Here is a 14,975-nt window from a genome sequence, read left to right as displayed (position 1 = left end):
AATCTATATTAAAACCATATAAATATATGTGTGCATATAGTGTGACTCGTTAAATATGGCATGTAGAACTTTAGACACGAATTTACGCGTGCCATACCTCCTCTACGAACAAACCTTGGAGAGCTTGAAAAACTTAACTCAGTAAGCCAATATAAAACCTTAGGTGTGGGACCTATACTAAAAAACTATACACTTTGAATGAATTGAGGGGAAAGGAAAAAGAAAAAGAAAAAGGAGGATGGTATAACAAACAGTGTGTGTATGTGCGTGCATTGGCTGCGCACACACACACTCACACAATTGAGGAGACGGGGAAGGGAGAGGGGCACACACATGCACATACGTCAGCCTGAACATATACACACCAGCATATGCGTGTAGACCCCAAAAGGAAATAAAGGGTGGTGTGGTACTAGGATGGAACCATAAAAGGAGCAGTGGTAACTGCAGCAGATGCCGGGGGGACAGAAACACATACAGAAGGGGGGGAAAAAACAGGAATGCACTGCAAGAAACTACAGTACACTCTGGATTTCAAGATCTTCGTTCAAACCCCCAGGGGACATGGACCCTAGGGTGAAGATCCAATAAGACTCCCTTCTGCACAGCCTCTGAAATCTAGCCCCCTCATCAGGGTCCTTAGCTATTAGCTCAATGCCGAAGACCCGTAGGCCCGTTGGATCCCCATCGTGATGCTGCTCAGAGTGGCGAGGTATGGAATAGCTGTTGCGGTCCTTCGTTCCTGCCTTCGTTTTCCTGTTCAATATGCTGCACTTGTGTTCACCAAACCTTACTCTAAGGGGCCGTATAGTACGGCCTACATAGAGTAGGTTACACGGGCAGACTATACCGTAGACTACATATTTGGTACCGCAATTGATAAACTGTTTAATACTCCTACTGCGGCCATCCAGCCCGAGGACCTCACTCTTTCTATGCCACATATATGAACAGGTTCCACAATTCCTCACTCCACACCTAAAGCTGCCCTTTTGATCGAACACAGTAAACCACGGGTTACTCGGGGTAATACCACCGCACTCCTTAATTTTCCTAACTTTACTGGGGGCAATCTGACTCCTAAGGTCCCTGGGTTTTCTAAAGACCACCTCTGGGGCCGGGGGGAGGAGAGAACCTAGGACTGGATCTTGTTTCAAGATGTTCCAATTACGTTTCAAAGTACGCTGTATGCTAAAGGCTTTGTTGTTATATATAGTGCTAAACCTGGTAATCCTTGTTCCTGATGACTTAGCATACGACTTCTTGGGCCTGGCCACCCGACATGTGTTCATGGCTTGAATACCACCAACATTGGTACCCTCTCCCCCATAGTGTTGTAGGTATTTGTTGTAGGCCTCGTCAATAAGACTAGCCTGATAACCCTTTTCCAGAAATCTATTTTTCAGTATCTGGTCCTGCTCTTCATAATCTGTGACCAAAGTACACGTTCTTTGTAGTCTGCAGAATTGACCGAAAGGAACATTTCTAATCCACCTCGGGTGATGATTACTCTCCGCGTGGAGGTAGGAGTTCCCTCCACTCGGTTTGAAGTGTGTTTTAGAAATTATGCCCCCTTCCTGAGTAGCTCGCAGTTCAAGGTCCAGGAACACCAGATGGTTATCACTTACAACGTGGGTGAAGGATATCTCAAAAGGATTGCTGCTGCAATGTGAGATAAACCCGTCCAACTCCTCACTAGTACCGTCCCAGATAATCAATATGTCATCAATATATCTGGAATATAAGGCCAGATGGACTCTGTAGGGATTATTATTCCAGATATACTGGTCCTCCCAGTACCCCATAAACAGATTGGCATAGCTTGGGGCAAATCGAGCTCCCATGGCTGTGCCTCTGGTTTGCCTATAGTATTCATCCAAGTATACGAAGTAATTGTGATTCAACGTGTATTCTATACAGTCAACCAAAAACTTCGCTTGGAAGGGGTGAAGATAGCTGGTTTTTAAATAATGCTCAACTGCTGCAAGGCCAAAGTCATGTCTAATAGACGTGTACAAAGATGATACATCTAATGATACCCATTTATAGTGTCTCAACCATTGTATAGGTGCCAGGATATCAAGCATGTGTCCTGAATCTCTAACGTATGACGGTAATGCCATCACTAGATCTTGCAGGAAGGAATCGATGTAACTACCCAAGTTGCTTGTCAAGCTGTCAATGCCAGCTATAATCGGTCTACCGGGGGGATTGATCTAATTTTTATGTATCTTGGGGATATGGTAAAAGTGTGGGGTTCTGGGATGCGGGACATACAGGAAGTGATATTCACTCTTCGTGATGATGCTTTTGGACAGTGCATCGTCGAGAAGGACCTTGAGCGACCTTTTATAGTCGCACAAAGGGTCCTTCCGAAGCTTTTCGTACGTTGCTTCATCGCCCAATAGCCTGAAGGCTTCTGCTAAGTAAGCAGACCTATCCTGTATTACCAGGCTCCCCCCCTTATCAGCCTGTCTAATAATGACATCATCCCTGCCCTTCAATTCTTTGATCACATCCCCTACAGTAAGACCTTCCTGGGTCAGGATATTGCGCCTGGAATTGGACCTAGTGTAGTCCTTTCTGGTACATAGTTGTCTAAGTTCCCCAAGGACTACCTCATAAAATACGGGAATGAAATTGCCCTTAGCCCAGTGGGGAAAAAACGTTGACTTAGGCCTAAAATTAGTATGGATGATGTCCCCATCACTCTCAGATACGGGAAGGTCCATCATAAAATCCTCGCACCCCCCTTCCTGAAATAGGTCCTCTAGAATAATGAGAGCTTCATCATCTGTCATGCAATTCTTAGGGGACTGGGTTGGTGCTCTAGCCATTTCATTGCTACGGGGTTCCACCGTGTCCTTTTTCATAGCGTAATATCTTTGGACTGTTAGTCCACGAATATACCTATTCAGGTCTACAAAGAGGTTGAAGAGGTTAGGCTGGCTGTCTGGCGCAAAATTCAGCCCCTTTCGTAACAGGTCTAGTTCAGTCTCGGAAAAGACCGAAGCAGACAGGTTATAGATCTTTATGGTTGACCTGCCAGCCATCACCTTCTTCCTCCCCTGGGCCTTCTTTCCTCCCCTCGTACCTCTCTTTCTCTTTCCCTTTGTTCCATCTTTCTCAGAGACTGTCTTAAAGGGAGCGAGTTTTGATATTTTGCTGCCGTGGGCGTAAATCCCCCCACAGCTCCTCTCCCTAAAAAACGGGAATCTGGCTGCTGATCCCCAACTGGTAAGTGGCCAGACTGGCATACAGGACCGGGTCTATCACTGGTGTCTACCCAATTGGCCTCCAAACCTCCGAGGGGAGGCTCTGTGATCGTACGATCAGAGACACCTCTATCCTCACAAGGGGCTGGGTCTGATGTATTCTCCATAGTGCTCCTTTGGGGGGCCTGTTTACTGGACCTGTCACTGTCAACTTCTCTAATATCATTAGGGTTGCCATATCCCCTGTTATAGACATTATTATGCTGTTGGTAGTGGCGTTTGTTCTTTTTCTTTTTCCTCTGGGATCTATTGGGCCTAAAGTGATTCACATTCTCACCTTCTCTGAGATCGTTAACAGGGGCCCTACTAGTAAATGAATCCCTTTTCCAGTTCAACTCTCTCCCCTCCTGATAATCAAGTCTGTCCCTCTCGAATTTTCCTGATTTGCGACTAATTAAGTCTGTTTCGAAATTGACAATCTGGTCATTTACCTTGCCATCCCAACTACTAAAGGATGGCAAATCTACAAAGGAGGCCAGTTCTTCTTGTATGTTTTTCAGATCCTCACGGATGTTGTCCAAATTCCTTTTCCTTTGTGTCACAATAGATTCAAGGAGGATTTTATTGCACTCCCTCAACTTATTGAGCCAATTGGTTTGTAGGTCCTCATCTAACCAGAAGCAAGTCTTAGTAAGTCTGAGGCCTCTAGGAATCCTATTAACCTCAAGATACTTTTCTAATAGTAGGATGTCCCACCACTGCGTCATTTCCTTCTCCAAGGAATGTTTGAGTTTGTAAAACAAGGACACCATAGTGTCTTCTCTGTCCACAACCGCTGGAGCTTCTTTATTCACCGTACTAGGTGCATGCTGCTTTTCGTAGGAATCGATGCTACTGCTGAAACCTCTAGCTAGGGATTGCCTCCTGAGTTCCCTTTCTTCCATAGAGAGGACCATCTTGTAGAGTCCTTTTTACAACACAGCCAATCCAATGAATCACTAGAGGGCCTAATCCTCAGCTGCAGGAATCCCACTTGTATATATTCCAAAAAAGATAAGTGCTGAACAGCACCCCCTTTCCTGCGCTCGGAACCTGGTCCTCAGGCTGTCTCAATCCCGGAACTCGTGCTGATATTAGGCATCCATGATGGCTAGGCTTTGCTGCCCCTTACGACCAGGGTGGTCGTAAGGGGCTGTGTAGTCACGCCCATTTGGGCGATATCTCCTCCCACATCCCCCAGGGGTCATGTGGAGGCCTGGCCTTTCATACTATATTTAAACTATAGACTTGACCATGGCCTCCAGGCTCTGAGGAAGAGGCACGGCCTCGAAACGTGTCAGCCCCCTGCTTCCAGTAAAGACGTTGATCCTCTGGTAGGAGGCAGGTGTATGGAATTGATGTGCCTGAACTTCATGTTTGTTTGTGAGTATTTGATTTTAAACAATTTTATCCAAATAAACTTGCTGAGGATAATGCGCTAGGCTGGTGCGCCCTTCTTTTGCTTTGTATTCTACGTCCATTTGAAGGCCGTGTTTACCTGCGCGGGGATGCACAGGTTTTCCATGCAACCCTGTGTAGGCATTACCTGCGCGGGGATGCACAGGTGTTCCATGCAACCCTGTGTAGGCATTCTTATTCCTTTCAGCTGGCATGTAGTGAATGTATGGTCACAGCGGGTAATCCCAATTTAAGATCCGTGCAGATGCATGTCCTCGAACACACACTGTTTTAGTACATCTCAGAATCTGGTGCAGCTGTGCATAGAAACCAATCAGCTTCTAACTTCAGCTTCAAATAGGCTTTGACAAAAAGCCCTAGTTCACACTGAACGCAGTTTTTAAATCGTGCAACTTCATCTGAACTTGCGTGGTTTCGAAGCCGTATTTCAGTCCGACTTCGGGGTTGACTTGAATGACATCTGTGTGGGTCTATGCACAGATGTCTATTGAAGTCACCACCAAAGTCACCAAAAGTAGTGCAAAAACTACTTTTGGAAATTGGTGTGGTGCCGCAAAGTCAGACAGAGATTGGGACGGTGCCTTTGCCGTCAATAGTCTGCGATATGCGATTTGACCTGTCAAATCGCAAGTCAAATCGTGCCGATGTGAACGGGGGCTAAAATCTAGAAGCTAATTGGTTACTATGCACAGCTGCACCAGGAACGAAAATCACTTGATTCCCCCATCAACACAGTCAGTGTTAATAGGTAAACCTTCCTGCGGAGCTTTTGTGTTCTCCCCACCGGGGGGGGGGGGGTGCGGGGAGCTGCCCCGGCTTCGAGAACACACAGTGATAATCGCAGAAAAAATTCAGACAGGCTGGTTGTACCCAGATAGATTGATCATTCGATCAACTTGGGGTACCATCAGCCTGCCCATACATGGTTCAAATCTTGGGCAGTTCCTGCTGAACCGGCCGAGATTCGAACCGTCTATGGCCAGCCTAAATATACCCTCTCCACTGATGGACAATCCTGCTGTAAATAGTGGCTACATTGCTCCTCCATAGATACAGTGTTGGAGTGATTGTAGCCACCCTAAGACAGGTGGTTTGTTACTGGCTGACCTCCAGGTAATAAATAAAGAAATAAAAGCTTAAAAACAAAAAAAAAAAAAACGAATGCTGCCATCACCTCCAATATGCAGTGGAGTACATTTTTGTATTTGGGTTTGGTTATGCTTTAGGGTCCCAATAATAATGAACATTTCCAGTGCTCACAAATGTGCGCTATTACTTTTGATTTAACTCCTGCTGAATATCTCCAATTTTGCTCAAATCATTTGCATTCCTTGCCAGCATCAGACAAGGTATGGCTGCCCTTAGATGTTTTGTGACGGATCTATTAAAGATCAATCATCCAGCATAGAAACAGATGTTAACTCATATTTCTATGTGGAGGATATTCCTCTTGTCGACTGATTCTCGAGGGATTGCAGGGGGCTATATTGGGATGTTCCCATCCAACCTCTCTTCTCCCAGGGTCTGCTTTCATTTACCGAGTACATCTCTATAAGGCGTTCTTCACCTTCTTGGTACCAGATGCAGCCACATCATATCTCTACCATTATATAGCCTACACTACAGCAACCGCAGAGAAGTGGTTAATAGCATTATTAAGGCAGGATGCTGCATAAGTCATGAAAAAAAAAAGCTATAGACAGTATTCCTGGGAGATGGGGGGTGGGGGGGGGTGGGCAAAGCCATGTGCGAGGGGAAAATCCAGACCAGATTTTAAATACATCTGACGTGAAATCCAACAGCAAAGGAAAGAGAGTCAGATTTCACATACACAGTAAAAAAAAAAGAGAAGAGAAGGAGAAAAAACTGCAGGCAGGAGTGTGTTTGCAAGCCAAAACCATCACTAGCAAAAGCAGAGAGAACAAAGGATATTGCAGACTGAGCCTGAGTGAGGTGTGCTTGCCTTGAACAGAAGGCATGATTGTTGCACCCAAGGGTGTTGGCAGCATTCGGAGGTAGAGGTGGCACCTTGACGAGGCAGCTCTGCTGTTTTTGATGCCCAGTGCTGCAAATGATTTAAGGACAGCTGAGGACAAGGTGTTAATTCATACAGGAGCTGACCTTCCTCCAGGCAAAGCAGTCTGCTTATTGTGGAGGAATAGGGGGGAGTGATGGATTAGCCATCAGGCTAAAAACCCAAGGAAGCCAGAGGGAGGATGGTGGAGCAGTGGACAGAGCCCCTCCAGGATGGGCTTGGAAATACTATCTGACTGATCTGTGGTGTTACAGAAGAGCCCACAGACCATCTCGCGACAGGAATTGCCTGGCTTTGCTTGTGTACTGCAGCATCTGTCTCACTCCACTGTGATATCCCTGTGAGGCAGCTGCTTGCTGATGCAGCAATACCTTGGATTATAGGAGCACTGCATTTTTTTACTGGCAAAAGGAAGATCACTTCTAAATATTTAAATCAAGATTTCATCACGCAGCATCCGGCATAAGGAGAGGAGCAAGGAATAGGCTGGTGTTGTGTAATTAGGCTCCTGACTCTGCTTTCTGCCCATGTTCATTTACCAATGCCTGGACCCTCTCAATGTCTGTTCAGCCAGACCCCTCTCCTGGCTTCCCATATGGTCAGAGGGGAGAGGTTGAGCTGCCAGTTAAAGAGACACAGGTCTGTCTCCTCCACCCTGCAAACATGCAGGTAAACCGGCCCAGGAGCACTGCTTACACCTACCCACCAGCATGCCCCCGAGAGGAGCCAGGATCCTATGCCAAGCAATTCCAATCCAGACGCTTCTCCTATCATATTGGAGGTGCTGCGGCAGGTCCTGGAGGCCATACCCAGCAAAATGAAGGTGAGTAAATTTTGCAATGGCTTGTACATTTTGTAATCTGATGTGCCTACCAAAAAGTGACATCTCATTTTTAGGGTTGATGCCAGCGGGTTGAGTCCTTCAGGTTAACCCGCAACAGCAAAAATCCTGCACCTGAGTTTCTAGGTCTGCCCACCTGACATGACGACCACCAGGGTGTCTCACTCTCCTTCTTTTATTTTTTATTTATTTTGCATGACAGAGAATGCAGGGAAAATCTGGCTTCCGGAGTATGCAAGCTTTATCAGAAATCCGTGGGTGTTTCTGTCCCCTAGGGTCCACACATGACTGTAATATCAGTTGTGTGTGGACTGACCCTTTAATATGTAATCAGCTTGCATTCATATATTTGAACTGTGTTCCAAGTTTAACTACTAAGTATGACATTTTTGAAAAATGCAGATGGGCAGGATTTGGGTAACCGTCTCTGTTGCAGCTACTCTAATGCTGGTATGTACCAACTGCCCACATTTCCTTCTCAGGATATAGAAGATAGAAGATGTACTGAGCCAGGGAAGTTTCTGTGGATTATACATATAAAATTGAATTATAGTAGAGTTAATTATGTGAGCAACACAATTTTTTCAGAGGTTATTTCAGTATGCAGGTGACGTACGCTTTTAATGGGTCATGGTAGGTCACTGTAGAACCTGCGTAGTAATGAATATGTTGTTGCAATAGCCTTTGCAACTGACTGGTACAGCAAAGTTTGAATTGTAAGGTGACAGCTTTTCAATGATACTGGGGGGCATATTTATAAAGTGGTAAATGTGACTTTCGCCAGTTATTCACCGGTTGTGAATCAATCACTTTAATTTTAAACACCTGCACCTAAAAGATTCGCCTACAATAATTGGTAAATATCACATTCAATGATTTATAAATATGTCCCCATCATAACCTAATGGCTTATTAGCCCTAACACAAAAGTGACTTGATCCTGTGAAATATTGTTATTATTAACATCAACCACATACACAAATGCCTTCAAAAGTATAGCCCATTGCTTAGTGTGAAAGGTTCTGCTGATAAATAAAAACATTATATTTTTTAAAGCCATACTGTGCCCCTCCAGCCACCATAGGCCTGGCAGCTGTTGATGCTTGTTTTGCCTATTTTTGTTATGACACTGATCTATCACACTCTTTAAGTACCACCAGGTATGGTGTTCTCCTTTTTTTTCTTTTGGAAAGTTACCAATAACCTTTTTTTGCACATTATTTGCAATCTGGATTGTTTCATTATATTTTTTGTGTCCTGTCTCCTAGAGTCTTACAATTGGTTATTTGGTGAAGGGCTCCTATAATCTCTGGGCTCTAGTGCAGGTTGCACTGTATGAGCTGCTGTTTCATCCCTGTGCTCCCTGTAATTGCATTGCTCACCTTGTCTCTATCATGCACAGCCATTTTTAAAGTCTCTTGTTTTGGCCGTAATGTGGAGAGTGCATGTGTGTGTGCGCGTGTGTGTGTTGGGAGCAAGACTGGAGCCCTGTTTACATCAATGTACCAAGGGAAAGCACGGAAAATTGCATGCGGTCCTGCAGAATACGAAAAAGTATCCTTATTGTAGTTGCGTTGGACTGCCATTCATTCTTAAAGGATATCTATAGTTTCAGCATACACATTTATTTTATACCATTTTTAATAGCAATATTTTTATCCAACTTCCTGGATTCCCTGCATGCTTTTCAACTTCTCCTCTGCTGTTTACTTTTGATTTCTAAGGACTACATATCCCAAGGTACTTGCTGCCTACAGTAATTCCTGTACTGACTCTGCCTCCTGAAACTCCTACTCACAGCGCTTCTGTAGTTCAAAAGGCAAGCTCTGCGAAATGTGTAGGACAGCAGTGTCTACTCACAAGACATCGTAAACATGTCACAGAATTTAGGGAGGAAAAGTGTGGGGATCTTCGCAAACTTCAAAATTGTTCAAATTAATAGGAGAAGGCTAAAAATAATTCAAACACAAGGTAGAAATAAATACATCATTTAAAATTTTGACCATAGATAAGCCCTAACGAGACCCCGATGTACCTTGCTAATGCATGTGCATTTTAGTGTATCAGAAAGTATGATCGCATTGTACAATACATTCTGGAGCAGTGTGTTTAATTGGTGCAGTTTTAGTGCATTGGGCAGCCCATTCATTTGAATGTGCTGCCGTAACGCAGCATAAAACATGCATCAACACACCCACACTGTGGCACCTACATGGATGTGAACCAGGTCTGAATCCCAGAATACTGAAATGGCACTTTGATCAATTCTAGTATAAAGATGCATTCACACTTGCGAATTCACCCGCATGGCGATTAGATGCAAGACCCTCAGTGGGGGTTCCCACAATTAGCTGTATGAGACAGCCCCTTTGAAAGCTATGGGAGGCTGCTGGCTCGTAAGGAATCGGTCAAACAACGATCACATGTGACTGGGCTGATCACTCGCATGTGATTGCTGCATGAGCGATTGATTACATGTGAGTGGGCATGATTAGCTGTATGACCTGGCACCCTCCCACTGCTTTGCATAGGGCTGGCTCTCACAGCTCATTGTAGGAACCCCCACTGGGGTCCTGGCATCTAATCGCTGTGCAGGTGCATTCTCAAGTGTGAATGCACCCTAAAAGTAGCTCTTTTTGCCTATTTAGAATAATCATAGTTTTAAATAATCATCATAATACACAAAAGCAGAGTTATCTTCATTATAGATGCAGAGACATTAGCTAAATAATGCTAAATCTTGGAGGTATCCACACCTTCCTTCTGGTCTCTGAAGATACCTCTAAGCACTAATCCTCAGTTTGTGTTTTGCCAGCCAAAAGCAATTGTTGACCCAAGAAAAAGTGTCTGTACACATGCAGTATATCAACAGAGGAAGTTGATCTTCCAATGATCAACTTTTGTGGGCATGCTTCATTACCTTCCTGCTCAGAATTGATCTGTACTGATATAAGTTTTTGTTGGAATAGAAGGAGCAACATTTTTAACTGTACATGTATGGGACTTGTACAGTCTTGGCTGTTGTCCCCAGAACTACAGTATGTGGGCAGTCATCGATGCCTAGATGGCCCATTTTTGTAAAAAATTGTCCTGCAGATGGCCAAATCTGTAGCAGAGCAGACTGTGAGCTCCATAAACAGGTATAATTGCATGGTGAAACAGTTGAGACCCTGTTAGTTAGGCTTGGTTCACACCTCTGCTTTTATTCCATGTCTGCGGTGCTTTTTGTGGTGCATTTTGCACACGCGTTTTCGATGCATTTTTGCGCTTTTATGCTTTTTTTTTCCTTTTGCCTACTTTACTGTTGCAGATTCAAAAATGCAAAAGACAAATTGCTTCAAAATCACTGTAAAATCGCAGCAAAAATGCACTACATGCTTTTCTGCAGCTTCTCCATTGAAGTCTGCACCGTTTTGCATTTAAAAACGTCACCCTTTTAAAAAATGCAGCATCTGAAAAAAAGCATAGATGTGAACATGTCCCATAGGAAACCATGTTAAATGGACTGTAGTATGTTTCTGCAAAAGGCACCAATAAACGCTTAGGTGTGAACTGAACCTTACACCGCAGACACTTTGGGCAGTAAGTTAGCATGGGGGAAACAAAAGTGACTGACACGGTTTTCTAGCCAGTCTGCTTTCCTCTCACCCCTCCTGGAAAAGCCTCAACTGAATGTGTCTTCTGGTGACCCAAATATTAGCTCATTGTCTTCTATGGGCACTTTTATGCAGACACCATGTGGCTAAATAGTGGCAGATGGCGAGTTGCTGTAGCTGTCAGAAATGAGTAAAAATGGTTAGTGTCTTCTTATTTGTGCATGATATAGGCCACTTTCCTCCCACCTGGCACTTGTTCTGTTCCACTTCATGTGCATAGATACAGGCTGGCATGTTCATTATATCCCAACAACCTTCATTCCTAAACTCTCAACCTCAATAAAAACACAGACATGAACATAGCATTTAATTGTAACCTCACACCCTGTATGAAAGGTTTATCCTCAATATTGTCTGCAAAAAAAAGCTGTTGAAAAGACTAAATAAAACAATTTTACCTACATTTGTTTATACCAGGAGAGCACCCAATATACCAATTTATAGTATAGGGATTTATTTTTGGTTACAGTAGTTTGAGCTTTAAATCCCCACCACCTCTTGCAATGTCTCCCCATCCTCTTGCCCCCGCTACTGTACCAGGTTTTTTCAACAAGACAGCTTAAGTCCTTGACCCTTTCCAAAAACGTAGTGGCTGAAAAAAAGCATAGATGTGAACTTGTCCCATAGGAAACCATGTTAAATGGACTGTGGGGCGTTTCTGCAAAAAGCATTAAAAAAAAACGCATAGGCGTGAACCTAGCCTTATGCGGAAATAGAGCAGGAAAAGCTCATGTTGCAGCTTGGAAGCTGAGTGTCTTTCCTAGATTGGGCCTCTTTAGCTATGACAAACCTATAAGAAAGACTGGATTACATAAGGGGCAAAAATTTGAATTGTTGCACATACACCTGGAAGTAATGTCATAAACAATTGGGGGCCTATTCATGAATATTTTCACATAAATCTGTCACCTAGGATGCACCCATTAGAAAAACGTGTGAATCCTGGGTGAAACCTGTGTGAATCGTGTGTTAAAAATTGTGCTTGTGTGTGAAAATGTGTATATGGCCTATTGCCTAAAGTGAAATTTTAGCCAGAAAATTTGTGACACTAAAGCCTCCTTTTTTATTTCAATAAAATAACAAACTTGTTATACTTACCTGCTCTGTGCAATGGTTTTGCACAGAGCAGCTTCTTCTGGGGTCCGCTTGTGGTGCTCTAGACTTCTCCCCCCATTGAATGCCCCCATAGGAAAACTAGCTAAAAATACTGACGCTTAACAAACACGCATATAGAGTTAAAGTGTTACTAAACCCACAACAGTAAAACCAGTCTGTATATGCAGTAAAGCATACTTGTTATACATACTGTGGAACCTAAGGGGTTAATTATGTGTGTAAAAAGGCTGTTTGATCTTCTTAATCTTCTCTGATCCTCCCCTTCTTAGATTGTCCCCAATCCATCTCCTGATAGTACAGAGCCTTGAAGGCACTCTGCCCCTGCTCTGTTTGGTGTGTATTGCTAGAGAGTTTTTTTTTCTTAGGTGGGTGCATGTGATCAGCACAGGGCCAATAAGTCCTGACCAGACAGAGGGTCAGGGGTTCTGCAGCCTTATAGGACAATCAGAGCAGAATGAAAACTCCTACAAGCTTTAATCAGACACTCATAGAAGTCACAAGACTGCTATATACTGCTGATGAGAAAAGGTATTAACCAGTTTATATTCACTAAAAACTAAGAACTCAGTCAGGTTATAACTAGATCATTATTCCTAATCTTTGTGGACAGCATAATGAAAAGAATTGTACCAGTTTATTGGACAAAAAACCAGTGTGGTCCCAATATTCAAAAAAGGGCAGAGACCTGGACACTACAGCCAGTCAGCCTAACATCAATAGTAGGTAAATTATTGGAGGGGATGATAAGGGACTATATCCAAGAATTTTCTGAAGAAAATAGTGTCATTAGTAGTAATCAGCATGGGTTTACAAAGGGTCGTTCCTGCAAGACCAACCTGTTAACATTGTTGTAAGCTGCCATCTAGATAAGGGGAGGCCTGTGAATGTGGTGTATCTAGATTTTGCAAAAGCGTTCGCTACAGTTCCCTATAAACACTTAATCTACAAGCTGAGGTCTGCAGACATCTTCAGCTTCGTAAGGTTTGTTCTTGGATAGAAAACTGGTTACAGGGGCACATCCAAAGAGTGGTAAATTAATAACGTGTACGCAGACAGGTCTGGTGTGGTAAGTGGGTACCCCAAGGTTCTGTCATGGGACCAATTCTGTTTAATTAATTCATAAATGATATAGAGGATAGAATATATAGCTCAATCTTAGTTTTTGTGAAAAAATCAGGGCTTATAACTTAACATCAGGATTTTGAAATTTTACAGAAAGACCTGAACAAAATAGTGGAGAGGGCAGCTACATGGCAAATAAGGTTTAATGTGGAGAAATGTAAGGTAATGCATTTGGGGGCTAAAAACATAAACACAAACTACTCACTAAGGCGAGAACCTCTGGGGGAATCAAGGATGAAGAAAGATCTGGGGGTCCTAGTAGAAGACAGACAGAGCAATATCATGCAATGTCAAGCTGCAGCTGCCAAAGCCGGCAGAATATTAGCATACATAAAAAAAGGGAAATATTCCAGCGATAAAACTATAATCCTGCCACTTTATAAAACTCTGGTTAGGCCACATCTGGATTATTCTGTCTAGTTCTGGTCATAAGTCCTTAATAGGGAGGTGCTGGAGCTGGAGAGAGTCCAAAGAAGGGCAAGAAAATTAATAAGGGGATTGGAGGACCTTAATTACAAGGAACGACTACAAGCACTAAATTTATTCTTGCTGTAGAAGAGACGCTTGAGAGGGGACATGATAGCGATTTACAAATACCTCAGTGGTGCTCCCAGCGTAGGAAAAAAACATTTAAGTCTCAGGGAGTTTGAGAGGACATGGGGCCACACAATGAAATTGGCGGAGAAACAGTTAACCTTAAGCTGCGCAGGGGGTTTTTCACTGTCAGGGTGATTAGGATGTGGAACTCTCTTTCACAATTGGTGGTGTCAGCGGGGAGTATTGATATTTTTAAAAGACCCTTGGAAGTGCAACGAACAGGGATATGGGAAATAATTATCAACACTGACACACGTACACCTACACAAGTTGAACTGGATGGACTATTGTCTTTATTCAACCTTACCTTCTATGTAGCTATATGTAAAATATTTGCATTTCATGTTCTGTATACTGTTGGAGACCAGATATAGTGAATGCAGGGTTCTGGGTTTAGTAACACTTTAATGTGAGTTGTTATTTGAGATTGCATTGTGTTTAATGAGCGTTAAAGGTGAGTTAAAAACACGCTCTAAACACGCAATGCTCATTTAACACACGTTTGACAAATGTTACAAACACACCCCAGGTGCCTAGGTTTTTTCCTAGGCTACAAACACGCTGCAAACACATGCCAGCGAATTTATGGTGTGTTACAATGGACTTGAATAGAAGGAGATGAGATGCTTCAACTCTTTCCAAACTCCACATGAAGCTTCATTTTTGAAGCGCAGTGACGCAACGCAAATGCTTCATGTGTTGATAATGTGAACAGCACTGTGGGCTGTCCATATCAATTGCAGACTTCTTTACAAGGAGTTTGAGGAGAGTTAAAAACTCGCCCCAAACTCCTGCTTTTAATGCTAGTATGAACAGGGCCTAACAGTGGTGAAGCGGATATTTTTGAAAGGGGGACCAGTTTAGCACAGAACAATACATGCAGGTACTACTATATTGGACATTGTATCTAAACTTGCTCTGCATTGATGGCCTGG

The 14,975-nt window shown here is 43.4% G+C and overlaps 1 protein-coding gene across 1 annotated transcript in view; it reads left to right on the top strand.

Annotated features, from left to right (window-relative positions):
* The first annotated feature begins 6,521 nt into the window (after positions 1-6,521).
* FGD1 (FYVE, RhoGEF and PH domain containing 1) overlaps positions 6,522-14,975 on the top strand; it is a 283,074-nt gene continuing 274,620 nt past the window's right edge. Inside the window, exon 1 of the mRNA XM_082264429.1 lies at positions 6,522-7,531. Within this exon, the coding sequence (XP_082120555.1) occupies positions 7,267-7,531 (265 nt within the window). The 5' untranslated portion in view covers positions 6,522-7,266. The remainder of the gene's footprint in view (positions 7,532-14,975) is intronic.

This window comes from Pelophylax lessonae (genome assembly GCF_965119305.1).
Source record: "Pelophylax lessonae genome assembly, chromosome: 7".
In the NCBI taxonomy this organism is placed as follows: Eukaryota; Metazoa; Chordata; class Amphibia; order Anura; family Ranidae; genus Pelophylax; species Pelophylax lessonae.
This window is presented reverse-complemented; position numbering and strand designations above follow the sequence as displayed.